General features: G+C 39.0%; 1 protein-coding gene across 1 annotated transcript in view; it reads left to right on the forward strand.

Annotated features, from left to right (window-relative positions):
• The window catches only part of stac (SH3 and cysteine rich domain), a 74,070-nt gene extending 61,131 nt beyond the window's left edge, over positions 1–12,939 (forward strand). Inside the window, exons 9-11 of the mRNA XM_057859482.1 lie at positions 6,808–6,859; positions 7,284–7,421; positions 11,172–12,939. Of these exons, the coding sequence (XP_057715465.1) occupies positions 6,808–6,859; positions 7,284–7,421; positions 11,172–11,270 (289 nt within the window). The 3' untranslated portion in view covers positions 11,271–12,939. The remainder of the gene's footprint in view (positions 1–6,807; positions 6,860–7,283; positions 7,422–11,171) is intronic.
• Positions 12,940–27,127: the final 14,188 nt, after the last annotated feature.

Below are 27,127 nucleotides of genomic sequence, written 5' to 3' on the forward strand. Positions count from 1 at the left end.
TAGTGACATAAAGTATACAGAAATCACATATAGACGTGTTTTTCAGTAGATACCATAGAAGAAAAAGCAAATAGGACCACTAATAGGTTTTTTTTCCCAATCTTTGCAAATAAACAGTCCAACTTCTAAAATGTCTATTTTTCCAGTTTTCAACAAAAGATAAAGTGCATAAACATAAAAGTATGCTGCATTTTCTGCTGTTAAGGTGTCAGACTGCCCTATCATCACCACTGCACACTCCGATACACTTTGGAGCAGACACTCGAGACAGGAAGCAGTGCTCTACTCATCATGTGCAGTCCTTCATCTCAAGCGCTTATTTGTTCATGTTGGCACCAAATTACTTGGAGGGATTTTAAGACATGAGGGTGCACGCTTTCTATCGCATGAACACATACACATTTGTATGATTCACGACCCCATGTGTTGTTCTCAAGGGTCCGTAACCCATTTTAATCAGCACAAGCAACAAGATTCATCAAATTATGAATTTTAACTTGAAAGTGAGGAAATCCGTTTTTAGAGGAGTTCCACTTGTGCTTGATTATATGATTACTTCGACAACATGGTGATTGTAATAATGATGAATACTGCAGAGTCCAACTCCTTCAAGTTTTTCTCTACTTAAGAAGCTGCATGATTCACTTCGTTTTCTAGATGTGCAAATGTGCGTTTGCTTGGCCACCGTGAAACGTGTTTTCTTAGTATTGGTGATTGTTACAAGGATAACGACATGCTCCAACAATCACAAGAGTTGGAAATAGGGGAAGTTACGTAAAAACCCTCATTTTCCTCCAAAGAGTTGTTCATTTTCCCTGTTTTTTTTTTTTTTTAAATGCACTTAAGTTCGCCAACATTGACTGTGCGCATATGCTTGTAATTATGGCGCGAGGAGACATGCGGTAGAGTGATTCGCGTTTTTCCTGGAAAAGAAGAATTCCTCGCAGTACAACGGATTCGTGCAAATGACAATGATGATAAACACCTTTTCCGGCGTCGCTAGCTCCTTTTAGACAGATATTGTGGCATTGCTGTTACATTCACCCTTGTTGTATGCAAGTTGAAGTATTTTTATGCACCACTTATGTTTGGTCATGACATTTATAGCAAAGTGGAATCATTATTCCTATGGGAAGACCTAGAAAAACATTTATGGGGTGGTGAGAGGGAGGCAGAAATTTTGGTTACACTTTACAATAAGGGTCCCTTAATTAACATTAGTAAATGCATTTTTAGACAATAACTATTGTTAAAGTAAGACTCTAAAAATTCATTCAATCCCTAATGAAACATGAATACATTAATTAACATTAGTTAATGCTTAACCAGACAGTAAATTAATGGTTAAGTACCAATAAAAAATATTATAATGTAATACTTAAAGCTACCCTAGGTCACTTTTCATGTCATTTGTGATATGTTGACTAACAATTAGTTGAATGACACCTCTTATAGACCTTACCCACGTGACGTCACAACTCCTTCCTCCTGACTGGTGCCGCCCAATTGTCCGTCAACACATCGTGTTTACCTGTTACGGCTACGTACATTCCTCCTATTTACGACGTGTTTTTCTGCTCATTAACATTAATAATCAAAATGGTGAAGGCGTGTGTGGCGGTCGGTTGCAATAACAGAGAAGATAGACGGAGAAGACGGAGAGACTTGAAGTTCTACCGGATTCCGAGAGACCCGGAGAGAAGAGAGCGAGATGGGCTGCTGCAATTCGACGAGAAAACTGAGCTCCAAACGATTACCACAGATTATGTAGTAGTCATTTTATATCTGGTCAAATGCATTTAATATATATTTAGAGGGTTTTGGGCTGACAACCACAATTAAGATCATTGCTAGGCTAATCACCGACAACATACACGTATGTATGTAGTGAGTGCTATCGCTAAACCATATAAACATTAAAAGCCCTAACCCCATTGACAAACGACATGAAATACATTAGACTTGACAGTGGATGTTAGCAATAACAAAAGATTTTGAATTGAAAATTTCGTAACTCACCTTTCCAAGCACAAGATAGATTCCTGCCGAATTTTCGTGGACGAGGACCTGTTTCACCCAACCAGCAATGAAGTATTTATAAGCCTCCAAGCTCTTAAAGTTTTTCAAACTTTCGTGAGAATAGGCTGATTTTGTGTGGACAAGATAGTTGTTCATCTCAGGGTAGCTAGCAGATGTCAGGCAAATACGGTGGAGACAGCGGGTCGAAAAACATCGATTTAGGCATCAAATATGGATCTGGCGAATGGATAAACTGAAGCTTTTCCACATAACCCCTTTTATGCAACGCATCAAGTGAGTTTACGGCATCCGAAAGCACCGGGTCCTCCATGAAATGCATTATAAATTGCTCGATCAATTGAGACCATTGATAATACAGACACAAAATGACGGACAAGTGGGCGGAACCATACAGCGAGCACGTGATTCTGTGACGTCGGTGGGTAGGGTCTATATATGTTGAGGAGGTCTGTATTGCTTTCGCCAGCAATAATTTACTTTGAGGAGTGTGGCAGGGTCTACAAATGTGCTGACTGCTTTACGGCAAACGTCACTTCCCCCTTTCATTATTAAGATGGAAGTCGATGTGAACGCTTTCGTGCGAATTTTGCAAAAAGGCAGAGCAACAAAAGAAACAAAAAAATTTGAGGAGGGAAAAAAAAAAGGTGGCTACCAGGACATACAGAATAAACATTGGCCTGGCTTTCACTCGCTGGCATGACACCCCCCGCCCCCCAAACCAAAGTCATTAGCGTTGACGAGTTCAAGGTGGGATCGGGGGTTTAGCCACGCGTTTGCTAACTGTCATATGCCATTTAAACAATATATTATAAACGGTTAGCAACCGTCATATCCTATATGCGATTGGATTCATTACCTTATTATTCTTCATGCTTCACACAGCCCGCATGAAACAAAAATGTCGTTTAATCCATCTGCAGGCGACTGGGAGATTGATTTTTGATCGATTGATGATTTTACAACACTGTGCGGTAGAGATGTCCCAATCCGATATTTGGATCGGATCGGACACCGATATGAGCAAAAAAATGCGCATCGGTATCGGATCGGCCAACACGGAAAAATTCCGATCCAGAATTCCCATCCAAATTTTTCTTTTTTAAAGTCCTTTAAAGTCCCGTCCGGGTTTTCCAGCGCACCGATTTAGATAATCCATTCCAGTTTTAGATTCGGTTTCCCTAAAATCCTGTCCGCATTTTACGGCACACCTTCAACACACTACATTTACATCACCGTCTCCCAATTTACCGAGAGACTATCGGTAAAAATGTCAGCTGTGTGGGATCATTTCACCTTAAAGGACGACAAAGAGGCAGAGTGCAACATATGCCACAATAAAGTCAAGCGTAGTGGTAAAGCTGTAAGAAGTTTTAATACAACCAACCTAATCAAGCATTTAGCGAAATACCACCACAAACAAAATACAGTAAGAAGTATGTTAAGAAAACTGAAGACAAAAAGAAAGGTCCTACGCAACTAACACTGGCAGAAACTTTTGCTATGCGTGACAAACTGGCACTCGACAGTCCCAAAGCCCAGGGAATAACAAGTCATTGCCGAATAATTTATTCTGGATTACGAGCCATTATCTCTCGTAAGTAAAGACGCACCATCCAACACTTAGAACAACGGTACAACATGCCCAGCCATCATTACATCCTTGAGCGATTCGCCCGTGGAAGATTCGAGAACGATTCACAAACATCCAAATTCCGATTATTGAAATACGACAAGTCAAGCGGAACTAATACACAGCGCGGTCTTCGGGACGCAATGAGAAACGGACCGCATTGCGTCCTGAGAGTAAACATCATGCTTGTCATAGAGCCGGGTAATGCCAATGCTCAACTCACGGCTTTAGCTCAACTCATGCCGCTGGATAAAAAAACACAAGAATACCTGCCTGCTGCTGACAGCCGCTACAAACTACGTCAACATCGTTTTACTGTAGATAATAGATATCATATGTATACAGAACAAGATGCAAAATGACAGACGCAACGGCATTAGCAACATTGAAGTATGGAAAACTAGTTGCGTTAGTAAACAGTCGCCATCTTAAAGCAGGAGATTTCCCTAGTAGGCTGTTGTGAACCTTCCAAGCGAACCTAATTAACTTTTTATCTAAAATACTCCTAAATCGGGAAAAATCATGACTAGTATCTATCTTCAAAAGTTTTAAAACTTTCACATGTTTAAAGTAGACAGAAGGGAAATTATGGAATAAAGGGAGCAATTTTAACAACTTTAACAGTTGATTCGCAAAACTAAATGAATGTAGTTTAAAGCTGCTGATACAGAATGGGGACTTGAGTATTTTATTTACTGTTTTAAAATGTTAACTTGATACTGAAATAGTCATTTATTTAAACCTGAGAGGCTTTTTATACAATTTTTGTAACTAATGCACGAAACATTAAAAGCATCTAATAGCTTGGGGGGTTTGTGGGATTTTCCACTGAGGTTGTTGGTGTGTTTTGCTTTTTTAAGACAGTTTACAATATTATTTGCACGTTTTACTGACTGACTATGCCATTTCTGTTTGTTATTTATGTTTTGTGTTTGTCACTGAATAAACGGGTCAGTTTCTTGTTACCAACTGTTGTGTTATTCAAACTCACCTAATTCAGCTGGCTAGTTGTTATCAAGAGTACAAAAACCTTTTTCAACCTGAGTCTGACATCTAAGTAAGGAAGCTAAATAACTTTAAACTTTAACACATGCTCAGACAGGCCGGTATCGGTATCGGCCAGTATCGGTATCAGATCGGAAGTGCAAAACAATATCGGTATCAGATCGGAAGTGCAAAAACCTGGATCGTGACATCCCTACTGTGCGGGTGTGTGCTGGTCCTCTTGGGAAATGCAGTCTTCCTTAAAGTGCCTGAGACAGGATAAAAAAACACTACCGCTTTTGTCCACCGGCGTCGCTAAAAGGTGGTGCGTCCCACAAGGAAGAAATGGAGTGTCCTGGAATGGCCGAGTCAAGCCCAGATCTTAATCCCATTGAGATGCTGTGGGGTAACTTGAAACCGGCTGGACATGCAAGAAACCCCTCAAACTTCTCACAGCTGAAAGTATTCTGCGTTGAGGAGTGGGGCAAACTTTCTTCAGACCGATGTCAAAGACTGGTAGATGGCTACAAAAAGCGTGTCACTGAAGTTATTTCAGCCAAAGGGGATAACACTAGCTATTAGGTGGTAGGGTGTCCTAACTTTTTCCTCGTTAGAATATGCATTTTTGTTGATAAATTTGGTTTAATGAGTAAAAAAATGTTAATTTTGTTGTTTACCTCCAGTTTGTTTTTCCAGATATAAAGATAAACAATATCAGACATTGATGTGTAAACATTTCTTAATAAAGAACTGAGTATTTAATGGGGTGTCCTAATTTTTTCACTTGACTGTAACTGAGTTACTAACTCAATTACTTTTTGGGAGAAGTCATTTGTAACTGTAACTAATTACTTTTTTGAAGTAAGATTTACAACACTGCCCATGCCACCCTGACGGATCCGCGCAATTACTCCTCCTATTGTGAACCCTGTGGGCATAAGCGGATTTTAAGGGGGGCCAGCAAAAGTTTCATTGCATGTAATTGACCTCATATATATATATATATATATATATATATATATATATATATATATATATATATGTTGTAAAGCAATAAAACTGCAACTAAAATAAATGAACAAAAAAAAAAAATTTTTATAATGGGTCAAAACTATTTTTCGAACAGATCATGTGACTAGCAACGTAGACGGTCATTTGCTTTGCATATAACTTAAAAAAAAAAAAAAAAATTAGGGGAGGGCATTTTTCAAATGATTTTTTTCTTTGATTGAAAATATAAATACAATATATATTTTTTTGATTGAAGCAACTTTTTGGGGGATTAAATGATTTAGACACAAATGTCCTACCCATAACATGGCCCAAACAAAAAAGGATTGCTTCAATCAAAGAAAACTTTTTCAATGAAAAATTCAGTGTTCAAATGAAAAATTTTCAACCTCAAATATCTTTTCTCATTCAAAAACTTTTTCCATGATTGAAATACTTTTTTTTGATTGATTTTTCTTTTTAAAAATACATATATATTTTTGAGGCAATTTATATTTTATTTTTTGACTGAATGATAAAGACAAAGATGACCTAGCCAAAATGTGGCCCAAACACAAATCATTCATTACTTCAATCAAAAAAATTAAAAAAAATTTACTTCAACCCCCCCCCCCAAAAATCAAAGAAAAATAGCTTTTGCGTGCATTTTTTGAGTTTTAAATTTATTTTTGCGTTCACATTTTTTTTTTTAATTAAAGCGACTTTTCTTTTTAAATTGAAAATATATATATTGATTGAAGCAACTTTTTTTTTTTTTTTTAATTGAAGCAACTCTTTTATTGATTGAATAATAAAGACACAAATCTACCTCCATTTGGCTCCGCCCAGGGGATACAATTTTTGACTGGGGTAACTACATTGGCACGACACCAGCCGGCGTACCATATTCAATGGATGACGATCTTGGCAAAAAGTATTGCCTAGGCAGCCTGATTTAGAATTCCCCTCAAGAATGATGGGAAACAAAAAAACACTCATTGTCAACTTATTATTATAAATATTCTATAAAGTTTAATTTTATTGTTGACACTGCGTTTCGGGGTCATCAACATGTTGTGCCCCCCTGCCCCAAAAGTCAAACTCCACCTATGCCTGTGGGGAAAAAATGGGGGCTGACTTTTTTGTTTTTTCTTATATTACAGAGCAGGAGACCGAATTTTGTTAGTTGATGACTCCAATGAAGATTGGTGGAAGGTAAGCATTAAATTACCTTTACGCACTGTGACTTCCTGATCCGGATATGAAAAATGAATTGTTTCCTAGCCTTTCAAAGGCAATAATAAAGTGCGTGTATTTTCCCTTAATCACAACTTAATGAACCTAGAAAAAAATAAATTGATGTACGAGCCAAGCAGTAAATTATAGAAAGACAAAAGCAATATTGTGTGTTCAGAATCCTAATAAAGACAGATAAAAGATGGCCGTGCAGAGACAGCATGCTGCGAGCAGACCCTGCGCTAACTCATTGTGCATTTAAAGCTGTAGCATCTCATCAGGCAGTGGATAAACAACGACATCTGGCCTGTTTCTAGAATTTCACAAGCAACATCAATAACGCTGAGGCTGATAAAAGAACAACAACCCACATATCAACTATCATCTGTTTGATATTTTCCAGGGGGTGATTGAGGACAGGATCGGTTTCTTCCCGGCTTCCTTCGCTCATCTCTTAATGGTGGGAGACCAGGTTTTCAGGTGTAACAGGACGTTCATCGGCTGCAGGGAGCAGGGCCAGATTACGCTGAAGGAGGGACAGGTACTCGTTGGTCTTTGTTTAGGAAAATAACTGCCCAAGTGAAGGAGGATTTCGAAAATTCCGGAACTAAAATAAAATCAGTACGGTTCTTGACCACTGAGTGAAGTGAAAACATCCTTATTTGAGGTAGCAGTGACCTTTACTGACGTTTCGAATACCCACATTATACCCGCCTGTCATTTATTATCATATCAAACGAATATTTCATATCCCGTGGCTCTTAAACTATCTTTGAAGAACTTCAGCTTCTCCCTAAAGGCCACTTATATCACTCGCCCTCGCATCATTTCATCACAAGTATTTTGGCCCCCCGCATATGACTTATCCGTCAAATATGCATGTGCTTTTAATGAGTCGTCCCTTTTTCCCACAAAGCAATGGTGAGAAACAAACCCCCCCCAGCGGATATAAAGCCACAAAATACGAGATCGGCGTGTTCCCAAAAACGGGAACAAAATGTGATCACTTAAGTTGAACATAGGTCACACAAAATAATCCGCAACATTTTTCATGCACTTGTAACAGCACTTGAGCTCATCATGGGTCAAAATCACCCTCAATTTGGACTTGACATGTACTTACCAATAACACTTTAAAGCTTTCTATCCTGACCTAAGCCAATGGTGACAACATGCGGTGGCTAGGGGTGCCTCTCCCCCCGCCCTATAAATTTACTGGCCACTCCACCACTTAACTAATATACAGTGGTATCAAAAAGTATCCGAACCACATAAAATCACCATCAAATGTAATCTGATCTTTGTCAAAATCACACAGATGAAAAAACTGTCTTCTTTAACTAAAACCACCCATTTATAGGTTTTCATATTTTAATGCGGATAGCATGCAAACAATGACAGAAGAGGGAAAATAAGTAAGTGAACCCTCTGCCTAAGGAGACTTAAAGAGCAATTGAAAATTGAAAATTTAAGTCAGGTGTGTGCCGAATCACTGATGAGTGGTTGAAAGCTGCCCTGCCCACTATAAAACACACACCTGGTAAAAATTGTCTTGATGAGAAGCATTGTCTGGTGTGCATCATGGCTCAGTCAAAAGAGCTGTCTGGATTGTTGATTTGTATAAAGCTGGGAAAGGATACAAAACCATCATGTTCATCAATCGACAGTCAGAGAAGTCGTCTACTGATGGAGAGAGTTTGGCACTGTTGCTTCTGTCCCAAGGAGTGGCTGCCCACTTAAGATGACGCCAAGAGTTCAGCAAAAAGAACCGAGTGTCTGCTGAAGACTTACAGAAATCACTGGCACAGTCCAGTATCACTGTGCACACATCAACTATATGTAAAACTATGGCAAAAATGGTGTTCATGGGAGGACTCCACGGAGGAAGCCACTGCTGCCCCCCAAAAAAAACAAAAAACATAGTTGCTTGTTTAATTTTCGCAAAAGGCACTTGGACACTCCACCAAAGTTTTGGCAAAATATTTTGTGGCCCGATGAAACCACAGTTGAATAGTTTGGGAGTAACACACAATATTATGTGTGAAGGATAAATGGAACAGCTCACCAACATCAACAACTCAGCTCTGATTTGGGGCTGTTTTGCAGCCTAAGAGCCTGGACAACTTACAATCATTAATGGAAGAATGAATTAAAAAGTTTATCAGGAAGTTTTGCAGTCTGTCTGTCAGACAGTTAAAGCTAAAAAAAAAAGGATGGATGCTGCAACAAGACAATGATCCAAAACACAGACGTAAATCCACTTTAGAATGGTTTCAGTAGAACAAAATACACGTTCTGGAGTGGCCAAGTCACAGTCCAGACTTGAACCCCATGGATATACTGTGTCATGACCTAAAGACAGTGATTCATGCCAGACATCCGAGAAATCTGACTGAACTACAGCAGTTATGTAGAGAAGAATGCACCAAGATAAGTCTGGATCGATGTGCCAGACTGAGCTGCACCTAGAGGAAGCGTTTGGTTGAAGTTATTGCTGCCAGGGGGGGGGGCACAAAATATTAAATGGGATGGTTCACTTACTTTATTTCCCCCCCTTCTGTCATTGTTTGCATACGATCCTCATTGAAATATGAAAACCTATAAATGTTTGGGTGGTTTTACTGAAAGCAGACAGTTTTTTCATCTGTTAGATTTTGACAAAGATCAGATCACATTTGATGGTTATTTTATGCAGAAATGTGAGAAATTCCAAAAGGTTCAGATACTTTTCCATACCACTGTAGATTACTAGTGTCACATATGACAATATCTGCATTTCCCTATTAGTCATTTTGTTTACAATAAATGTACACCTTATGCCCTATACAGGGGCGGAATTCATGGGGGTGCTGGGGGTAAAGTGGGCGGGGTTAGGCAAGGGGAGGGTCAAACAGAAAGATAAGATGTGTTTAAGTGTTAAAATATCTCCGCCAGCAAAGTCCCCCTCTCCCCCGTCTGGAAGGGCCTGCAAAAAATGGGACTTGGTCAGAGAGTTTATCAATTTATAGACAAGTTTCTGAGGTACTTCCGCTTTACTTCCGCATTTCTGCTCACTCTTTTCCATCTAAAGAAGGCGTCGTCCATGGTTCGCTCAGGAAACTTGTCTATGGCAGAAAACACTCAGGTAACTGGAACTTCTGCTCTAAGACCCCCAATTTGGCCACATTTCAAAATGGTCCTATATGCATGTGTGATACGTCATTGGAAAGCTTAAAATCTAATTTTCCGGGGTAAGAAATTTTTTAAACTGGAGGGCATTTAGAAAAATAAACACCTAAACCCTAACTGGAGGTGCGAGCATGACAGAGCATAATTTAAGACACCATGATTTTAACGAGATATTACTTTACGAGATATTACACTTATCTTGTTTCTATCCAAAAACTCTGTGTAGCATGTATTGCCGAGTGTCAAGACACAGCCGTGAATGGCCACAGCCGGAACGGTTGTGGATTTTATGGGTGAAACATGCTTTTGAAAATATTTTTTTGTCTTAAGCAACTTATTTTTGAATTGAATAATAAAGACACAAATGTCCTAGCCAAAATGTGGTCCAAACGCAAAATTACTTCAATCAAAAATGTTGTTTCAATCAAAAAAAAAAAAACTTGACTTAAATTTAAAAAAAAAATTCCAAAGAAAAATAGTTTTCAAATATCATTTTTTGAGTTTCAAATTTATTTTTGCATTCAAACACATTTTTTTGATTGAAGTGACTTTTTCTTCGATTGAAAATATATATTTTGATTGAAGCGACTTTTTATTTGATTGAAGCAACTTTTTTTTTTTGATTGAATAATAAAAACACAAATCTACCTCCATACGCCTAAAGCAACTATATATTTTTATTAATGTATTTATAATTCAAAGTATTAAATTTACATTTTTTTGACGGATGGTGTAGCGCTATTGCTTTTCATGCTGATGGTTTTATTTCAGGTTATGTTAGGTAAAACTATGATGACTCCAAGTGGGGAAAAACAGTAGTGCAATCAAAATTTTGACTTTACAACAATTACATTTATTTAATACTGTACTAATGTATGTCAAGGTGGGGTTGTACTCAGGGTTACATTGGGTTTCAGGGTTTCATTGATGCTCTTATCTTACAATAGACATTCTGGCCAGGATTCAGGTTAGGAATATGTGTTTGTGTGTTTTGACCTTTTGAGGGCCCTAAAAGTGACTGTAACTGCCTTCCTCCCATCATCATGTCCTTCCTATCTTTCTATCAGTCTTTTTTTCCTTAAGAATAGCAGGAGCAGAATTCATGGCTATCCTCTCCCACCAGATTTGTGTGAGCAGTGAGGACGAAAGCAACGGCTTCATCCGGGTGGCGAGCGCCAAGAAGCGAGGCTTTGTGCCGTGTGACGTCCTGGACATCATCTGAGGGGGGTAAATGCTCTCGAGAGAATGAGAAAGAGGAGGCGGTGTCTGCGGACCGTGGAGGGCGGACAAGGTCAAATCGACGGACCGCTTGGGAGGTGGGGGTGCTGACGTTCCTGTAGGGAAAAGTGGAAAGGAAGCCACGGTCGGTGCAAGATAAATGAAGATGAGAATACAAGTGCTGCTTTGTATGTTTGTCTATCACTGGATTTCATGTTTTAACTCATTGACAGCGATAGTTGTCCAATCCATTTGAAGTGGGAGGATGGCAGCGAATGAACATTCGCTGCCATTCTCCCACTTCAAATGGATTGGACATCTACTAGTGATAACCTCATTCAAATTCACACCAGAAGAAAGAAAAGAGCCGCGACTGGACATCTATCATCATCAAGAACAGTAAACAAAAACCTATACGACTGAAAAATTTTATTGCGATTTGAGATTTAAGAGGGAAAAACCGTTATCGAGCCCATGCTATTGTAAAGAAATTCAGCACTTTTTTTCCCCATCCCAAAATTTTAGATATTTTTTTAATTGGTTGAAAAGGTTGAAAAAAACAAAACAACTAATTTTCCAATAGTTTGTATTAGTTTGATCGCTGTTTTGAAGAAAATTTGCCATTTAGGGGTGATGGTTTTTTTTGGGGGGTTCAGTGTGCAGCAGTGTTGTTTTTGGCAGCCCGTTTCTGGGCTTCCCTGCTGCAACTGCTGACCTCACGACTCAACCTCAGATAGGCTGAAAACAATAGAATGGATGGGGGAAAAAAAACAATTTCAAAATGAAAAGGTTAAAATCCTCAAATGACTATTTGATGTTTGGTAGTTCCAATAAGGAGCAGATGTATTTGCACCCCATGTGATTTTGCAAGTTCACCTAATTAGAAAATAGGTAGAGGTATGAAATTTCAATCATACAGTGCACTCCTTAATTATTGGCACCCCTGGAAAAGATGTGTTTTTTAGCTTCTAATATTTTTTTATTCAAATAATATGGGACCTTAATGGAAAAAAAGAGAAAAATCCAACCTTCAATCAGCTCAATCTTGGTCTCACACAAAAATACACACGGTCCCAGGCTTCAACTGGGACCGTGTGCTTTGGTCAGATGAGACCAAGATTGAGCTTTTTGGCAACAAACACTCTAAGTGGGTCTGGCGTGCCACGAAAGATGCTCATGCTGAAAAGCACCTCATACCCACTGTGAAGTATGCGGGTGGGTCAGTGATGCTGTGGGGCTGTTTCGCTTCCAAAGGCCCTGGGAACCTAGTTAGGGTGCATGGCATCATGAATGCTTTGAAATACCAGGACATTTTTAATCAAAATCTGTTGCCCCCTGCCCGAAAGCTGAAGATGGGTCGTCACTGGGTCTTTAAGCAAGACAATGACCCTAAACATATGGCCATATCTACACAGAAATGGTTCACCAGACACAAAATCAAGCTCCTTCCATGGCCATCTCAGTCCCCAGACCTTGTTTTGTTGGCAAAAGGGGGTTGTACAAAGTATTAGCACCAGGGGTGCTAATAATTGTGACACACATTATTTGATGTCAAATTTTTTTTTTTTTATGTGGGATTTTTTCCCCATTGAATGAATGCACTTGTATTGCAGGTTGGATTTTTCTCTCTTTTTTCCATTTAGGTCCCATATTATTTGAATTTAAAAAAATATTAGAAGCTAAAAAACACATCTTTTTCAGGGGTGCCAATAATTATGGAGGGCACTGTAGATGATTTCCATTTATAGAGACATAATCTATAAAAAAGAAATTCGGAACTCACATTGAATGATTTTTTTAAACTAATTTTAATACACTGGGGTTCATAAGGATTTGTACCCCTGAGAAAATCAGTGCTAATATTTAACGCAGATGCCTTTGTTTGCAATTACAGAGGTCAGACGCTTTCTGTAGTTCTTCAGCAGGTTTTCACATATGGAAACAGGGATTTTGGCCCATTCCTCCTCACAAATCTTCTCTAGATCTGTCAGATTTTGGGGCTGTTGTTGAGAAACACAAAGTTTCAGCTCAATCCATAGACTTCATAACATAGTGACGAGGCGCGGGGCCAATTCACAGGGGGCCTATCTCCGTCAAAGCTGACCAAGTGGAAACACAGACAAAGAGCTTTTTACGTTAAAAGATTTTTTTTTTTATAGATATGAACAAAAAATATTCTCCATTCTTGGTTAAAAGCAAAAAACAAGGCAGTTTGCATTTATTTTACGAAAATATGTCGAATGTGATGCTAGTCTTTAAGCCACTGTGGCGCCGCCGTATCATCACAAAGAGGTTGTTACATGGAAGATTCTTGTGAATTAATGCTTAAATCCCTGAGTTCTTTATAGATATGAATGTAAAACAGTCTCGATTCTTGGTTAAAAGCAAAAAACCGGACAGTTAGCATTTATTTTACGTATTATGTCGAATGTGAGGCTTTTAGTCAATGTGGCGCCGCCTTATCACCACAAAGAGCTTTTTACGTTGAAAATTCTTGTGAATAAATGCTTTAAAAAAAATGCAAAACTGACCGAAACCGTGATCCCAAAACCGAGGTTCAAACCGAACCGTGGGCTTACTGAACCGTTGCACCCCTAGTACAAATACTTATGAACTCCAGTAAACTACAATGTGATTTCTGTATTTTTTTTTTTAAGAGTATGTCTTTATGAGTTGAAATGCATCTATGATTGAAATTTCAGACCTCTACCTATTTTCTAAGTGGGTGAACTTGCAAAATCACAAGGGGTGCAAATCTCTGCTCCTCACTGTATATATAAGCAAGTCTGCAGTTCTTTCAGAGACTCATGGAAACTGAAATGCAATGAAGAAAGATGATTTAGTGACGATATTTTGCAGAACGTTTATAAGGTTTTGGCCTTGAAGGTATTCAGAGAAAAGCAAAAAGCAGCAGCGGAATACAAAAAGAGGGAGGTAAAAAAAAAACAACAACACCAGAATACAAGAAAGAAAAATCACACAAAAAAGTAATTTCAGTAAAACATCCGTAGCTTTACCGTGTAATAACAATAATGTCCGACAAGGGCATTAGGGTTCAATTGAGGCAAGAATCTAGAAATGCTTGGTTTAAAAAAAATACATCTGAAATATAATCAGCAAGGAAGCAAGAGATCAAATAAAATAGCTGGATTTTGCCTTTACAAGGACAAAGTGTAGTTTTAATAGAAGACTATTGATTTTAGCAATATATTTGTCACTAGAACAGTTTTTAGTGGTGCAAAGTTGAATTGCAGCATACTAAGAGCTGTTTCTCATGTGTTGGCTATTTTGTATAGGGTCATAATACAGTGAAACCCCACTGTTTTTGGAGGGGAACTTGAGAGAGATCCCTTAAAACAGGGGTCGGGAACCTATGGCTCGCAAGCCAGATATGGCTCTTTTGGCGGCTGCATCCGGGTTGCAGACAAATCTTCAGTTTAAAAAAAAAAAAAAAAAAAGTTTTGTCATGTAATGCGAAGGGCGCTAGGACCTCGGGGGAAACCTGGCGGGCGTGAGAGCCACAGGGGAACCGTTAAAAAGAGCAACCAGTAAGGGGCGCTCACATTTTTTTTTATTGGCAAGTCAGTAAACAGGCGACATTCGGGTCTGGACACTACAGACACTTCAGGTGCGGCTGTGGAGGACGTTCGAAGTCTGATGATGCGTGTGGCAGTCGGTTGAAATAATAGCGATGGATCTGTAGCGTGGTGCAGACAGGGATTAAATGCTTCAGTCTGTTGTTTAATTTTTCTTTATTTTCATTTTTCTTATACAGCTGAAACAAGAAAAAAAACAACGTTCGTCTCGCATTGCTGTACACAGACGGCTCATTTCTTATTCGCTCTAAAATGCTGATTCTTATATAACTATATGAATAAACAAATACAAGTTTTTGTGACAAAACATTTAACTTCTACATTTTAGACACTACTAGCATTCACTCGTCGTCCGCACGCCATTATGAACACATCTGCAGTCACACATAAACATACTGTAATAGCCCCGAATGTGGAAATAGGAAGGAGAGGAGTTGGTGATGACTTTCCCACTTTATTGTGGCAACCATAAAAATAATAAACAAAATAACAACGGCATCCGCAACATGCTAACTCCGCTCTCACGCCGTACGCTTTCTCCTCCTTGCTTCCCGCTACGTCACTACTCTGCCGTCTGATGACTTCTTCAAGGGCCCACAAATAGTTACGGACATTACAATACTTAACGATGAACATATTTCTGAACTATATTAACACTCAGCAAAAATCACAATCATCCTAAAATAAATCAATCTGTTAATATACACAGTCAAATTATACTCTTTTTCTCACCTCAAACAAGTAAAAAAAATACTAGTTTACAACGTCCGTCTCACATTACTGCCAAGACGGCTGATTTCTTATTTGCTCTAAAATGCGAACATTTATTGCCCATGCACGCCACTTAGCGAACGCCTCCCCCCACTGGTTTAAAACTGTAAATACAAGAGTATCTGTGGATTAAAATAACTATTTAAATATTATTTAATCATTATAATTTAATTATTATGATTTATATAAGTTATTAAAAAGAATTCAGAGACTTATTGTACTTTAAAAGTGTTGAAATTACATAAAATGCACATATTACTTGTATTTTTAGTTTTTAACATATTGTTGTATGGCTCTCACAGAATTACATTTAAAAATATGTGGTGTTCATGGCTCTTTCAGCCAAAAAGGTTCCCGACCCCTGCCTTAAAACCTGCAATTAACGCCCTATTAGATGCCTGTAGTTGCTTGTAAATGCCAACAGATGGCAGCTTCACTGTATTAGAAATGTGTCAGTCTAATGCAGGGTAGGAGTTTGTATACCTAATGCACCTGCCATACGATAAAATCGTCGACATATAAAACAACGGAGTCAGATTTGTTTGTAATTTGAGAATTTGCAGTTTTACTGCTTTGATAACAGCAGATGGAAATATAATATATCATTAATGAGGGAAATATGAAATTGTATGTTCATTGATTACAAATGAGACCACTCTGGTCTGGTTTGTCGTTCTCAGCACAGCCCATCTTTGTTTTTGTCTTTATACCCACCAGCTCAGCTGAATGTCTAATGACAATACTGTATTGTACATACTGTATGTAAAGGATTAAAATAACTTCTTACTACTCTGGGGGCTTTGTGGCATTATTATTTTTTCATCTCAGTTATTATGAGTTGATTCAATTAAATTCCTTTATTGTCATTGCAAGCCGAGCAAACAACGAAATTGGAAAACTACTCTGTGGTACCATAAAACACTCACAAGACACAGTACAGTAAAATAACACACAACTTAAACATACTACTAAATAATAGACAATTAATAAATTATTGTGCAAAAGTCGCTAAATAGCAGCGTCATGAAACAATTAGTGCGGTCCAGTGTTGAGAACACTGATGGCCCTGGAAAAATCTCTGAATCTGGTAGTACGTGTTCTCATCGCTCTACACTCACCGGCCACTTTATTAGGTACACCTGTCCAACTGCTCGTTAACACTTAATTTCTAATCAGCCAATCACATGGCGGCAACTCAGTGCATTTAGGCATGTAGACATGGTTTAAGACAATCTCCTGCAGTTCAAACCGAGCATCAGCATGGGGAAGAAAGGTGATTTGAGTGACTTTGAACGTGGCATGGTTGTTGGTGCCAGACGGGCTAGTCTGAGTATTTCAGAAACTGCTGATCTACTGGGATTTTCACGCACAACCATCTCTAGGGTTTACAGAGAATGGTCCGAAAGAGAAAAAATATCCAGTGAGCGGCAGTTCTGTGGGCGGAAATGCCTTGTTGATGCCAGAGGTCAGAGGAGAAAGGCCAGACAGGTTCGAGCTGATAGAAAGGCAACCGTGACTCAAATAACCACCCGTTACAACAAAGGTAGGCAGAAGAGCATCTCTGAACGCACAGTATGTCGAACTTTGAGGCGGATGGGCTACAGCGGCAGAAGACCATGCCAGGTGCCACTCCTTTCAGCTAAGAACAGGAAACTGAGGCTTCAATTTGCACAAGCTCATCGAAATTGGACAATAGAAGATTGAAAAAAACGATGCCTGGTCTGATGAGTCTCGATTTCTGCTGTGACATTCGGATGGTAGGGTCAGGATTTGGCGTCAACAACATGAAAGCATGGATCCATCCTGCCTTGTATCAACGGTTCAGGCTGGTGCTGGTGGTGTAATGGTGTGGGGAATTTTTTCTTGGTACTCTTTGGGCCCCTTGGTACCAATTGAGCATCGTTGGAACGCCACAGCCTACTTGAGTATTGTTGCTGACCATGTCCATCCCTTTATGACCACAATGTACCCAACTTCTGATGGCTACTTTCAGCAGGATAATGCGCCATGTCATAAAGCTGGAATCATCTCAGACTGGTTTCTTGAACATGACAATGAGTTCACTGTACTCAAATGGCCTCCACAGTTACCAGATCTCAATCCAATAGAGCATCTTTGGGATGTGGTTGAACGGGAGATTCACATCATGGATGTGCAGTCGACAAATCTGCACCAACTGTGTGATGCCATCATGTCAATATGGACCAAACTCTCTGAGGAATGCTTCCAGCACCTTGTTGAATCTACGCCACGAAGAATTGAGGAAGTTCTGAAGGCAAAAAGGGGTCCAACCCGTTACTAGCATGGTGTACCTAATAAAGTGGCCGGTGAGTGTATATCTATTGCCAGAGGGCAACAGTTCAAAGAGGTGATGACCAGGGTGGGAAGAGTCTTTGATAATCTTCTTAGCTCTATTTAATGTATGTGCAGCAGCAATGTCCTCCAGTGAGGGGGTCTTATTTTGTTAAAAAAAGGATGATATGACTTTATTTAATCCATCAATATGTGAAAAAAACAATGCAGATTCTTGACTCTTGACAAGGTGATGATGCTGGAACTTTTGTTTGGCGCTGTTCCAGTGAGATTTACAAAGATGACTGTCTGAAGAAGACATCAAAATTCCCTCAGTCCTTGATGATATGGGGCTGCATGTCAGGCAAAGGCACTGGGGAGATGGCTGTGGTCAAAACTTCAATAAACGCACAAGTTTACATTGAAATTTTAGACAGCTTTCGTATCTCTTCAATTGAAAATATATTTGTCATTTTACAAGATGACAATGCATCACGCCACAGAGCTAAAACTGTTAAAGCATTCCTTGGAGAAAGACTCATCCGGTCAATGTCATGGCCTGCAAATAGCCCAGATCTCAACCCTCTTGATAACTTGTGGTTGAAATTGAAAAGCAGGGCTCCAACCTGCAAGGATGATCTAGCAACTGCAATCAAAGAGAGTTGGCACCAAATTGATGAAGAATACTCATCAAGTCCATGCCTCAGAGACTGCAAGCTGTCATAAAAGCCAGAGGTGGTGCTACTAAATACTAGAGATGTGTTTTGATTGTTATTTCTTTGTTTGTTTCTCATGATTCCAATGTTTTTTCCTCACAATGGAGTGATTCCATATATATTTCCCTGCACTTGCTCAACAAAATTAACTTTTATTGACCACCACAATGTTTTTTATTAATTTCTTTTAGTGTTTCTGAATGCTAAAGAGTTGCACTTTTGAATTAATTCATTATTTTTTCAAGCTTTTTATCTGAGTTTGTTCTACATAATAAAATGTCTGAGTGAGGGCTCGTCCGAGACTGGTGATTCCATACTTTTTGCTAGGGGTTGTACATTCACTTTGAAGGCAACATGCATATTGGCCAAAAAACAATTATGAAAAAACAATGTCTATGTTATCCGATAGCATTTTAAAATACTTTTATTGTCTATTTTCAATATAGTCAACCAGACAGACAGATTCCAGTAAATAATAGAATGATTATACTCATTTAGGCTTGAGATTCGTACAACAAAGTATTGTGTCATACATTTGCGGTTGTTCTGAACTTCAAGGAAAACGCGGCGTTTCGTTCCACATGAAAGACACGAGGCAATCCAATAAGATTGCGGCATCATCAAGATTAAAGGGACTCCTGAGTGACTCTTTGAATTTGCTGCCTTCGCTTCATTTGCCTATGTGTGGGCGAGAAAGATTGAACAAATGTGTTCCTTTCACTGTGAGAGTGTGCTGTTGTGTGAGAGTAAGTGTGAGTTTTTGTTTGATATTATACAGTGAAGAAAATAGGTATTTGAACACCTTGCTATTTTGCAAGTTCGACCGGGAAGTCCACCTATTAAAAGTCCAGCTCCACTCCATGTATTATCCTGAATCAGATGCACTTGTTTGAGGTCGATAGCAGCATAAAGACACCAGTCCACCCCATACAGTCAGTAAGACTCAAACTTGGACCATGGTCAAGACCAAAGAGCTGTCCAAAGACACCAGAGACAAAATTGTTGACCTCTACAAGGCTGGAAAGGGCTACAGTGCAATTGGCAAGAAGCTTGGTGAAAAAAAGTTTCACTGTTGGAGCAATAATTAGAAAATAGAAGAAGCTTAACATAACGGTCAGTCTCAATTGAACTGGAGCCCCTTGTAAGATATCACCTCGTGGGGTCTCGATGATCCAGAGAAAGGTGAGGAATCAGTCCAGAACTTCACGACAGGAGTTGGTCAATGACCTGAAAAGAGCTGGGACCACCGTTTCCATGGTTACCGTTGGTAATACACTGAGACGTCATGGTTTGAAATCATGCATGGCACATGCGTCTAACTGTTTGTAGTACTCTAACACGCCCAATATAAAATTAATAGTACCTAAACCATAGTTTAAGGAAAACAAGCAGAATATAGGGCATAAAAGATACATGATGCCTTCTTATCACGGAAGCCCAACGTGTACGTCATAAGCAAGATTGACGTATCAACTCTCACAATCAGTTCTCCCGGCGGGACACTCAGTACCAACACAAGGAGCATCGGAGAACGCCCGATATCCAACTGATAACACGACTGACAAGAGCCCCTTTGACGCTGAGGTGGAAAAATCCACAACCATCAACCATCCAACAACAGTAACTCCCGAATCCTCCTGTCCAATCCACAAACAGACAATAATCCCAAACACACCCTTCTTCCTGCTCACGGCTCGCCCCACGAGAGCCTTCACAAGACTGAATGTTTAACTAAGCGTTGTCTTTTTTCTCGGGAACCTTTTGTTGCTTCTGATATGGTGACCTTGGAACGAGTTTGTCTCCTCGCCTGAGTATTTCTGTTTAACCTTGTTTTGATCTCTGCCCACCTGAGTAAATTGTCAACTTGTTCTTAGTAAGCCTTATTTAAACTATTCAAAATGGAGTCAGTACAAAGGGTTAAGACTAAGGTGAACGAGCGGAGTTTGCCCTTCTGGCCGGGATCCCGCCGGCTCGTTGAATCTGCGCCAGCCCGGGTCCGGCGGTTTGGCTGGTGCGATTCCGGCAGTCTGGCTACAAGGTCAGATTCCTTTACACGGAAGGTCCCTCTGCTTAAACCAGCACATGTCAAGACCAGTCTTAAATTTGCCTATGACCATTTGGATGATGGAGAGGCGTCATGGGAGCAAGTTTTGTGGTTAGATGACAGTAAAATAGAACTTTTTGGTCATAATTCCACTAAGGAAGAAGAATGATGAGACCTATCTCAAGAACACCATCCCCACTGTGAAGCATGTTACAGCATCATGCTTTGGGGATATTTTTCTGCGCATGGGACAGGACAAGTGCTTCCCTGGGGCCCTGTATTGTGAGATTTTGGGGAACAACCTCCTTCCTTCAGTCAGAGCATGAAAGGTGGGTCATGCTTGGGTCTTCCAACATGACAATGACCCGAAGCACACAGCCAAGAAACCCCAGAAGTGGCTATGTAAGAAGCATAACAAGGTTCTAGCATGGCCTAGCCAGTCTCCAGACCTAAACCCAATAGAAAACCTTTAGAGTAAGCTCAAACGCCATGTTTCTCAGCGACAGCCCAGAAACCTGACGGATGGGTGGGCCAAGATCCCTCATGCACTGTGTGCAAACCTGGTGAACAACTACAGGAAACATTTGACCTCTCTAATTGCAAACAAAAGCTACTGTACCAAATATTAACATTTGTTTTCTCAGGTGTTCAAATGAGGGCTGTCAAAAATTATCGCGTTAACGGGCGGTAAATAATTTTTGTAATTAATCACGTTAAAATATTTGACGCATTTAACACACATGCCCCGCTCAAACGACAAAAATGTCCACTTGTTACTTGTGTTATTCGGTGTTTTGTCGCCCTCTGCTGGCGCTTGGGTGTGACTGATTTTATGGGTTTCAGTACCATGAATGAGCACTGTGTAATTATTGACATTGATGTGACATTGAAATATTGACACATCATTGACATTTCTATAACTTGTACTAACATTTAACTTTTAAGAACTACATGTCTTTCTATCCATGGATAGCTTTAACAGAATGTTTATAATGTTAATGCCATCTTGTTAATTTATTGTTATAATAAACAAATACAGTACTTATGTACCGTATGTTGAATGTATATATCCGTGTTGTGTATTATCTTTCCATTCGAACAACAATTTACAGAAAATATGGCATATTTAATAGATGGTTTGAATTGCAATTAATTAATTTTTAAGCTGTAATTAACTCGATTAAAATTTTTAATCATTTGACAGCCCTAGTTCAAATACTTATTTGCAGCTACATCACACAAATATATATATATTTTTTAATCAGTCATTGTGATTTCTGGATTTTTCTTTTTAGATTCTCTCTCTCACAGTGGACATGCACCGACAATTAAAACTTCAGACTCCTCCATGATATTTAAGTGGGAGAACTTAGAAAATAGCAGGGTGTTCAAATACTTATTTTCATCACTGTATGTAAGAGTGACTCCCCAGTTTTGTATATGCGTGCGGTTGTGATTTTGTGTGTGAAGGCAACTCATTTGCACACTCTTACCATCGCACAGAAGATGAAGCTAGACAGAGTTCAAGAGACGTCAATCAGTGCCACAATTTTGCAAAGGCAAATGCCACACAGGATGACTGCAGGAAGCGGTGGCCACTAATTACCAATTGGTAGATTTATTACTTCTGCCAAAGCAGTTTTGCTGTGTCTGGGTAAATTTGGTTGATTCATCCGTGTATAACATCCTGATGACAGTTTCTCTTCTATCAACATGGACTTTTGTAGCAGATATTTTTCAAAATACATTTGGATAAATAGCCACGCACTGTTGATATGAGAATGAATGAACTTGATGAAATGTATTTCATTTTTAGGTATTAAGTTAGGAAATATATTAGGGCTGCGGCTATCGAATATTTTAGTAATCGAGTAATCGACTGAAAATTCCATCGATTAATCGAGTAATCGGATAAAACAAATATATTTTTAGGTGAAGAGCAATTATAAATATACATGAGAAAACAAGACATTTCATCTAATCTTGAACCATTTTCAGTCAATCAATGTCTTTATTTTCGATGTATATTGTTGAAAACAGCCAACAATTGCATCTCAGATGTAACTAGAATTTTAAAAAAAAGACAAATTCACTGCTTTCACTCAAAAAACCTTTAGATCATTTTAAAAAAATATACATACATATATATATATATATACCTAAAAATGTTGTTACGCTTGATAACACACATCACTTAAAAGATGTTTTCCCACGTGTTTCAATTGAATTTCTATTTGTGTCAAGCCATTTTTAAGTTCTAGTTAAGTTTTAAGTTAGTCTAAACTGTAAGTCCTGATAGGATTTTGAGTTTTTGCAGTGTTCAAAATAAATGTATGATACAGGCTGTATTGGAGCACATTAGGGACCAGTGCTACTTGGTGTTTTATCCAGCAATGACTACTAAGCTAAAATTGATAGTTAGCATTATTTTTTTATTTTACACCCTTACCACTCCACAAAGCTATGTTATGTTAAAGCCTGTATGTAAGACACGTTAGCCACGCATCGACAGTGGTCATAATTAATAGAAACCTAGCCCTCCGCAGGGCTAACGTTACGTGAGCTAGTGACTCAGATAGTAACGTTAATCTTATTTATTAACGCTTAGCGCTCTTTATTAGCGCTTAGCGCTCTACTGCTTTAAGATGGCAGCTGTTTATTAACGCTGCCCAGACGCGGCCGAGTCTGTCATTTTGCATCTAGTTCAACATACATGTGATCTCTATGAGACTCATCAGATGATACCTGCTACCAACTTAACATGATGCGGGCTAGTTTTTAGCAACGTCGGCGTAGTTTGGAGCGGCTGTCGGCTGCGGAAATGTTTTTTATATTTTTTTATTGCTTCTTCCTCTACGCGTCAGCGCGTTGTCCCGCATTAAAAGTAGTCCGAGCGAAACGTGATGCTTAGAGCTGTCAAAATAAACGATTACTCGAGGTGAATAAAATTACTCGGATCCATTTTTAAACTCGACTTACTCGAGTTGCTCGAGTATTCGTTTCAGCTCTAAAATATATTAACATCAATTGATTGAAAAGGGAAAAAACACTCATTGTTTAAAACTCAAGTATTTTTTTTGGGGGGGGGGGGGGGGGGTTATAAAATGAAATTTTAACAAATTTTAAAATTGCCATGTATGTGTATATAAAAAGCTGTACACTGTCTAGGTATAACACCATGCAGATCCACATGGGTGAACAACTGGGTCATGAGATCAGGGTAGCGAGTCCCTGTGGACTGTGGACAGATGTCATCTATAGTAGTGTTTTCAACCGGTGTACCGTGGCACTCTAGTGTTCCATGAGAGATAATCAAGTATGCCGCGAGAAATTATCCAATATCGCAATTTTTTTTTTTTTGATGATACTCGTCTTGGAAGTGTCCTTTCCATTTCATCCATATGTGACGACCGTCAATCCTCCCACTGTGTTTTATTCCAACACATTGTCGAGGACAGCACGTTGGCTGATCACTAGAAATCTGAGAGGTTCTTGAACGCAACAAGTAAGGGTGTGACAAAATATCGAAATGGTGATATATCGTGATACTTTGTATCCCAAAAGGTTATCGATATGCTCCTGCCAAGAACTGAGATGTCGTTTTGAAAAAGGTGTCAAGGGCTATTTGCAGGCCATGACATTGACTGGATGAGTCTTTCTCCAAGGAATGCTTAAACAGTTTTAAGTCTGTGGCATGATGCATTGTCATCTTGGAAACATATTTTCAACTGAAGGGATAAGAAAGCAGTCTAAAATCATGAAAATGTTGATGTTGTAGACTAGGGCTGCAGCTATCGAATATTTTAGTAATCGAGTAATCGACTGAAAATTCTATCGATTAATCGAGTAATCGGATAAAACAAATATATTTTTAGGTGAAGAGCAATTATAAATATCCATGAGAAAACAAGACATTTCATCTAATCTTGAACCATTTTCAGTCAATCAATGTCTTTATTTTTTATGTATATTGTTGAAAACAGCCAACAATTGCATCTCAAAAGACAAATTCACTGCTTTCACTCAAAAAACCTTTAGATCTTATTTAAAAAAAAAAAAAAAAAATATATATATATATATATATATATACACCTAAAAATGCCATTACGCTTGATAACACACATCACTTAAAAGTTAGGATTTTTCCCACGTGTTTCAATTGAATTTCTATTTGTGTCAAGCCATTTTTAAGTTTTAGTTAAGTTTTACGCTATTCTAAACTGTAAGTCCTGATAGGATTTTGTGTTTTTGCAGTATTCAAAATAAATGTATGATACAGGCTGTATTGGGGCACATTAGGGACCAGTGCTACTTGGTGTTTTATCCAGCAATGACTACTAAGCTAAAATTGATAGTTAGCATTATTGAGTTTTTATTTTACACCCTCATCACTCCACAAAGCTATGTTATGTTAAAGCCTGTATGTAAGACACGTTAGCCAAGCATCGAAAGTGGTCATAATTAATAGAAACCTAGCCCTCCGCAGTTTAGCGCTCTTTATTAGCGCTTAGCGCTCTACTGCTTTAAGATGGCGGCTGTTTATTAACGCTGCCCACACGCGGCCGAGTCTGTCATTTAGCATCTAGTTCAACTTACATGGGATCTCTATGAGACTCATCAGATGCTACCTGCTACCAACTTAACATCATGCGGGCTAGTTTTTAGCAACGTCGGCGTAGTTTGGAACGGCTGTCGGCTGCGGAAATATTTTTTATATTGTTTTATTGCTTCTTCCTCTACACACGTGACGTCAGCGCGTTGTCCCGCATTAAAAGTAGTCCGAGCGAAACGTGATGCTTAGAGCTGTCAAAATAAACGATTACTCGAGGTGAATAAAATTACTCAGATTAGTTTTTAAACTCGAGTTACTCGAGTATTCGTTTCAGCTCTATTGTAGACTCTACAGTTATGTGCTCGTCTGTCATGTGCATTCGAAATTGTTGGAAACCTTTTTATTTATTTATTTATGGACTAAAACTTTAGAAGTTTATAAATGAGAACGGGAGTTGGTGGTGCAGATGTGGGCTTGTGGATGTCTTGCCTATCATCCGGTAGTCAGCGTCAATCTTGCTCAGTCAGCTGCATGACGCACACGTTGGGCTTCCGTGGTCAGAAGGCGTCATGTATGTCTTATGCCCTATGTCAAATATATTCTGTTTTCCTTAAACTATGATATAAATGCTATTTATTTTATAGTGGGTGTGTTAGAGTAATACAAACAGTAAATTAAGGAAAAGATACTACAGTCCCTGACAAAAGTCTTGTCGCTTATCCATTTTGTAGAAACAATTGCGAATAACCTGACTTTAATCATTCAATTGGTTTCAGAAATGGCTCATATGAACGCTAAGACCCTCCCAAATTATGTTGAATGTACAAAAATATATTTGTTTCACTGAAAAAAGATTTATCATTTAATGAAGACATAAAGGTCAAATTTTGGCAAGACAAAAGTTTTGTCGTCAACAGAAAGTAGTGTGAAAATTGAACAAAAAATGTACTTCAAATACAAAAATATGTTACGTAACATAAGCGAATTAAGTAGTGGTGCTGTGAGATCCAAATTTAATATTTGTATGACTTCCATGGGCTTGAAGGATTGCGTCCATGCGGTTCGGCAAGGATTCATACAATTTATTGATGAAGTCATCAGGAACATCTAAGAAAGCAGTCTTGCATGCCTCCCAGAGTTTATAAACATTCTTGGGTTTCGTCTTCCATGCTTCCTCTTTCATCCTGTTCATGTCTGGTGACTGGGCTGGCCAATCCTGGAGGATCTTGATCTTCTTTGCCTTGAGGAACTCTGAGGTAGAGATCGAAATATGCGATGGAGCACCATTCTGCTGCAGAATTTGTCCCTTTTTATGGTTAGGAATGTATGAGGCAGCTAAGATTTGTTGATATTTCAGACTATTTATGTTGCCTTCCACCCTGCAGATCTCTCGCACACCCTCATACTGGATGTAAACCCAGACCATGATTTTGTCACCACCAAACTTCACCGTTTTGTGGCAAAAGGTGGATTTTTCAAAGGAATCTTCCATTGAATTACACCACAGTCGCCGCAAATATTGCAGGAGACCTACTGGAGCCTGCATGGATCCGAGATTCACTCAGAAAACAGTGAAGTTTGGTGGTGGCAAAATCATGGTCTGGGGTTACATCCCGTATGGGGGTTCTTTCGGATTTGGATGATTTATACAGTAATTCACAAACAATCAATAGGACCATGACTGTTGATGTTTGTGCATTTGATGTGTCACACGAAAACACAAATGTATGTGTGTTGTAGTCTTGGTGCAGGTCAGCGATTCCACAGCTAGTGAAGATGGAACCATTTATTTGGGCGCACACCACTGAACAGATGTGACAGAATTTTTCGTGACGCGGATCAGTGACTTTGCTGATGTTTAACTATGATCTCGTATCGGAATCATTGGTA

The sequence above is a fragment of the Corythoichthys intestinalis genome, chromosome 15 (assembly GCF_030265065.1).
Source record: "Corythoichthys intestinalis isolate RoL2023-P3 chromosome 15, ASM3026506v1, whole genome shotgun sequence".
In the NCBI taxonomy this organism is placed as follows: Eukaryota; Metazoa; Chordata; class Actinopteri; order Syngnathiformes; family Syngnathidae; genus Corythoichthys; species Corythoichthys intestinalis.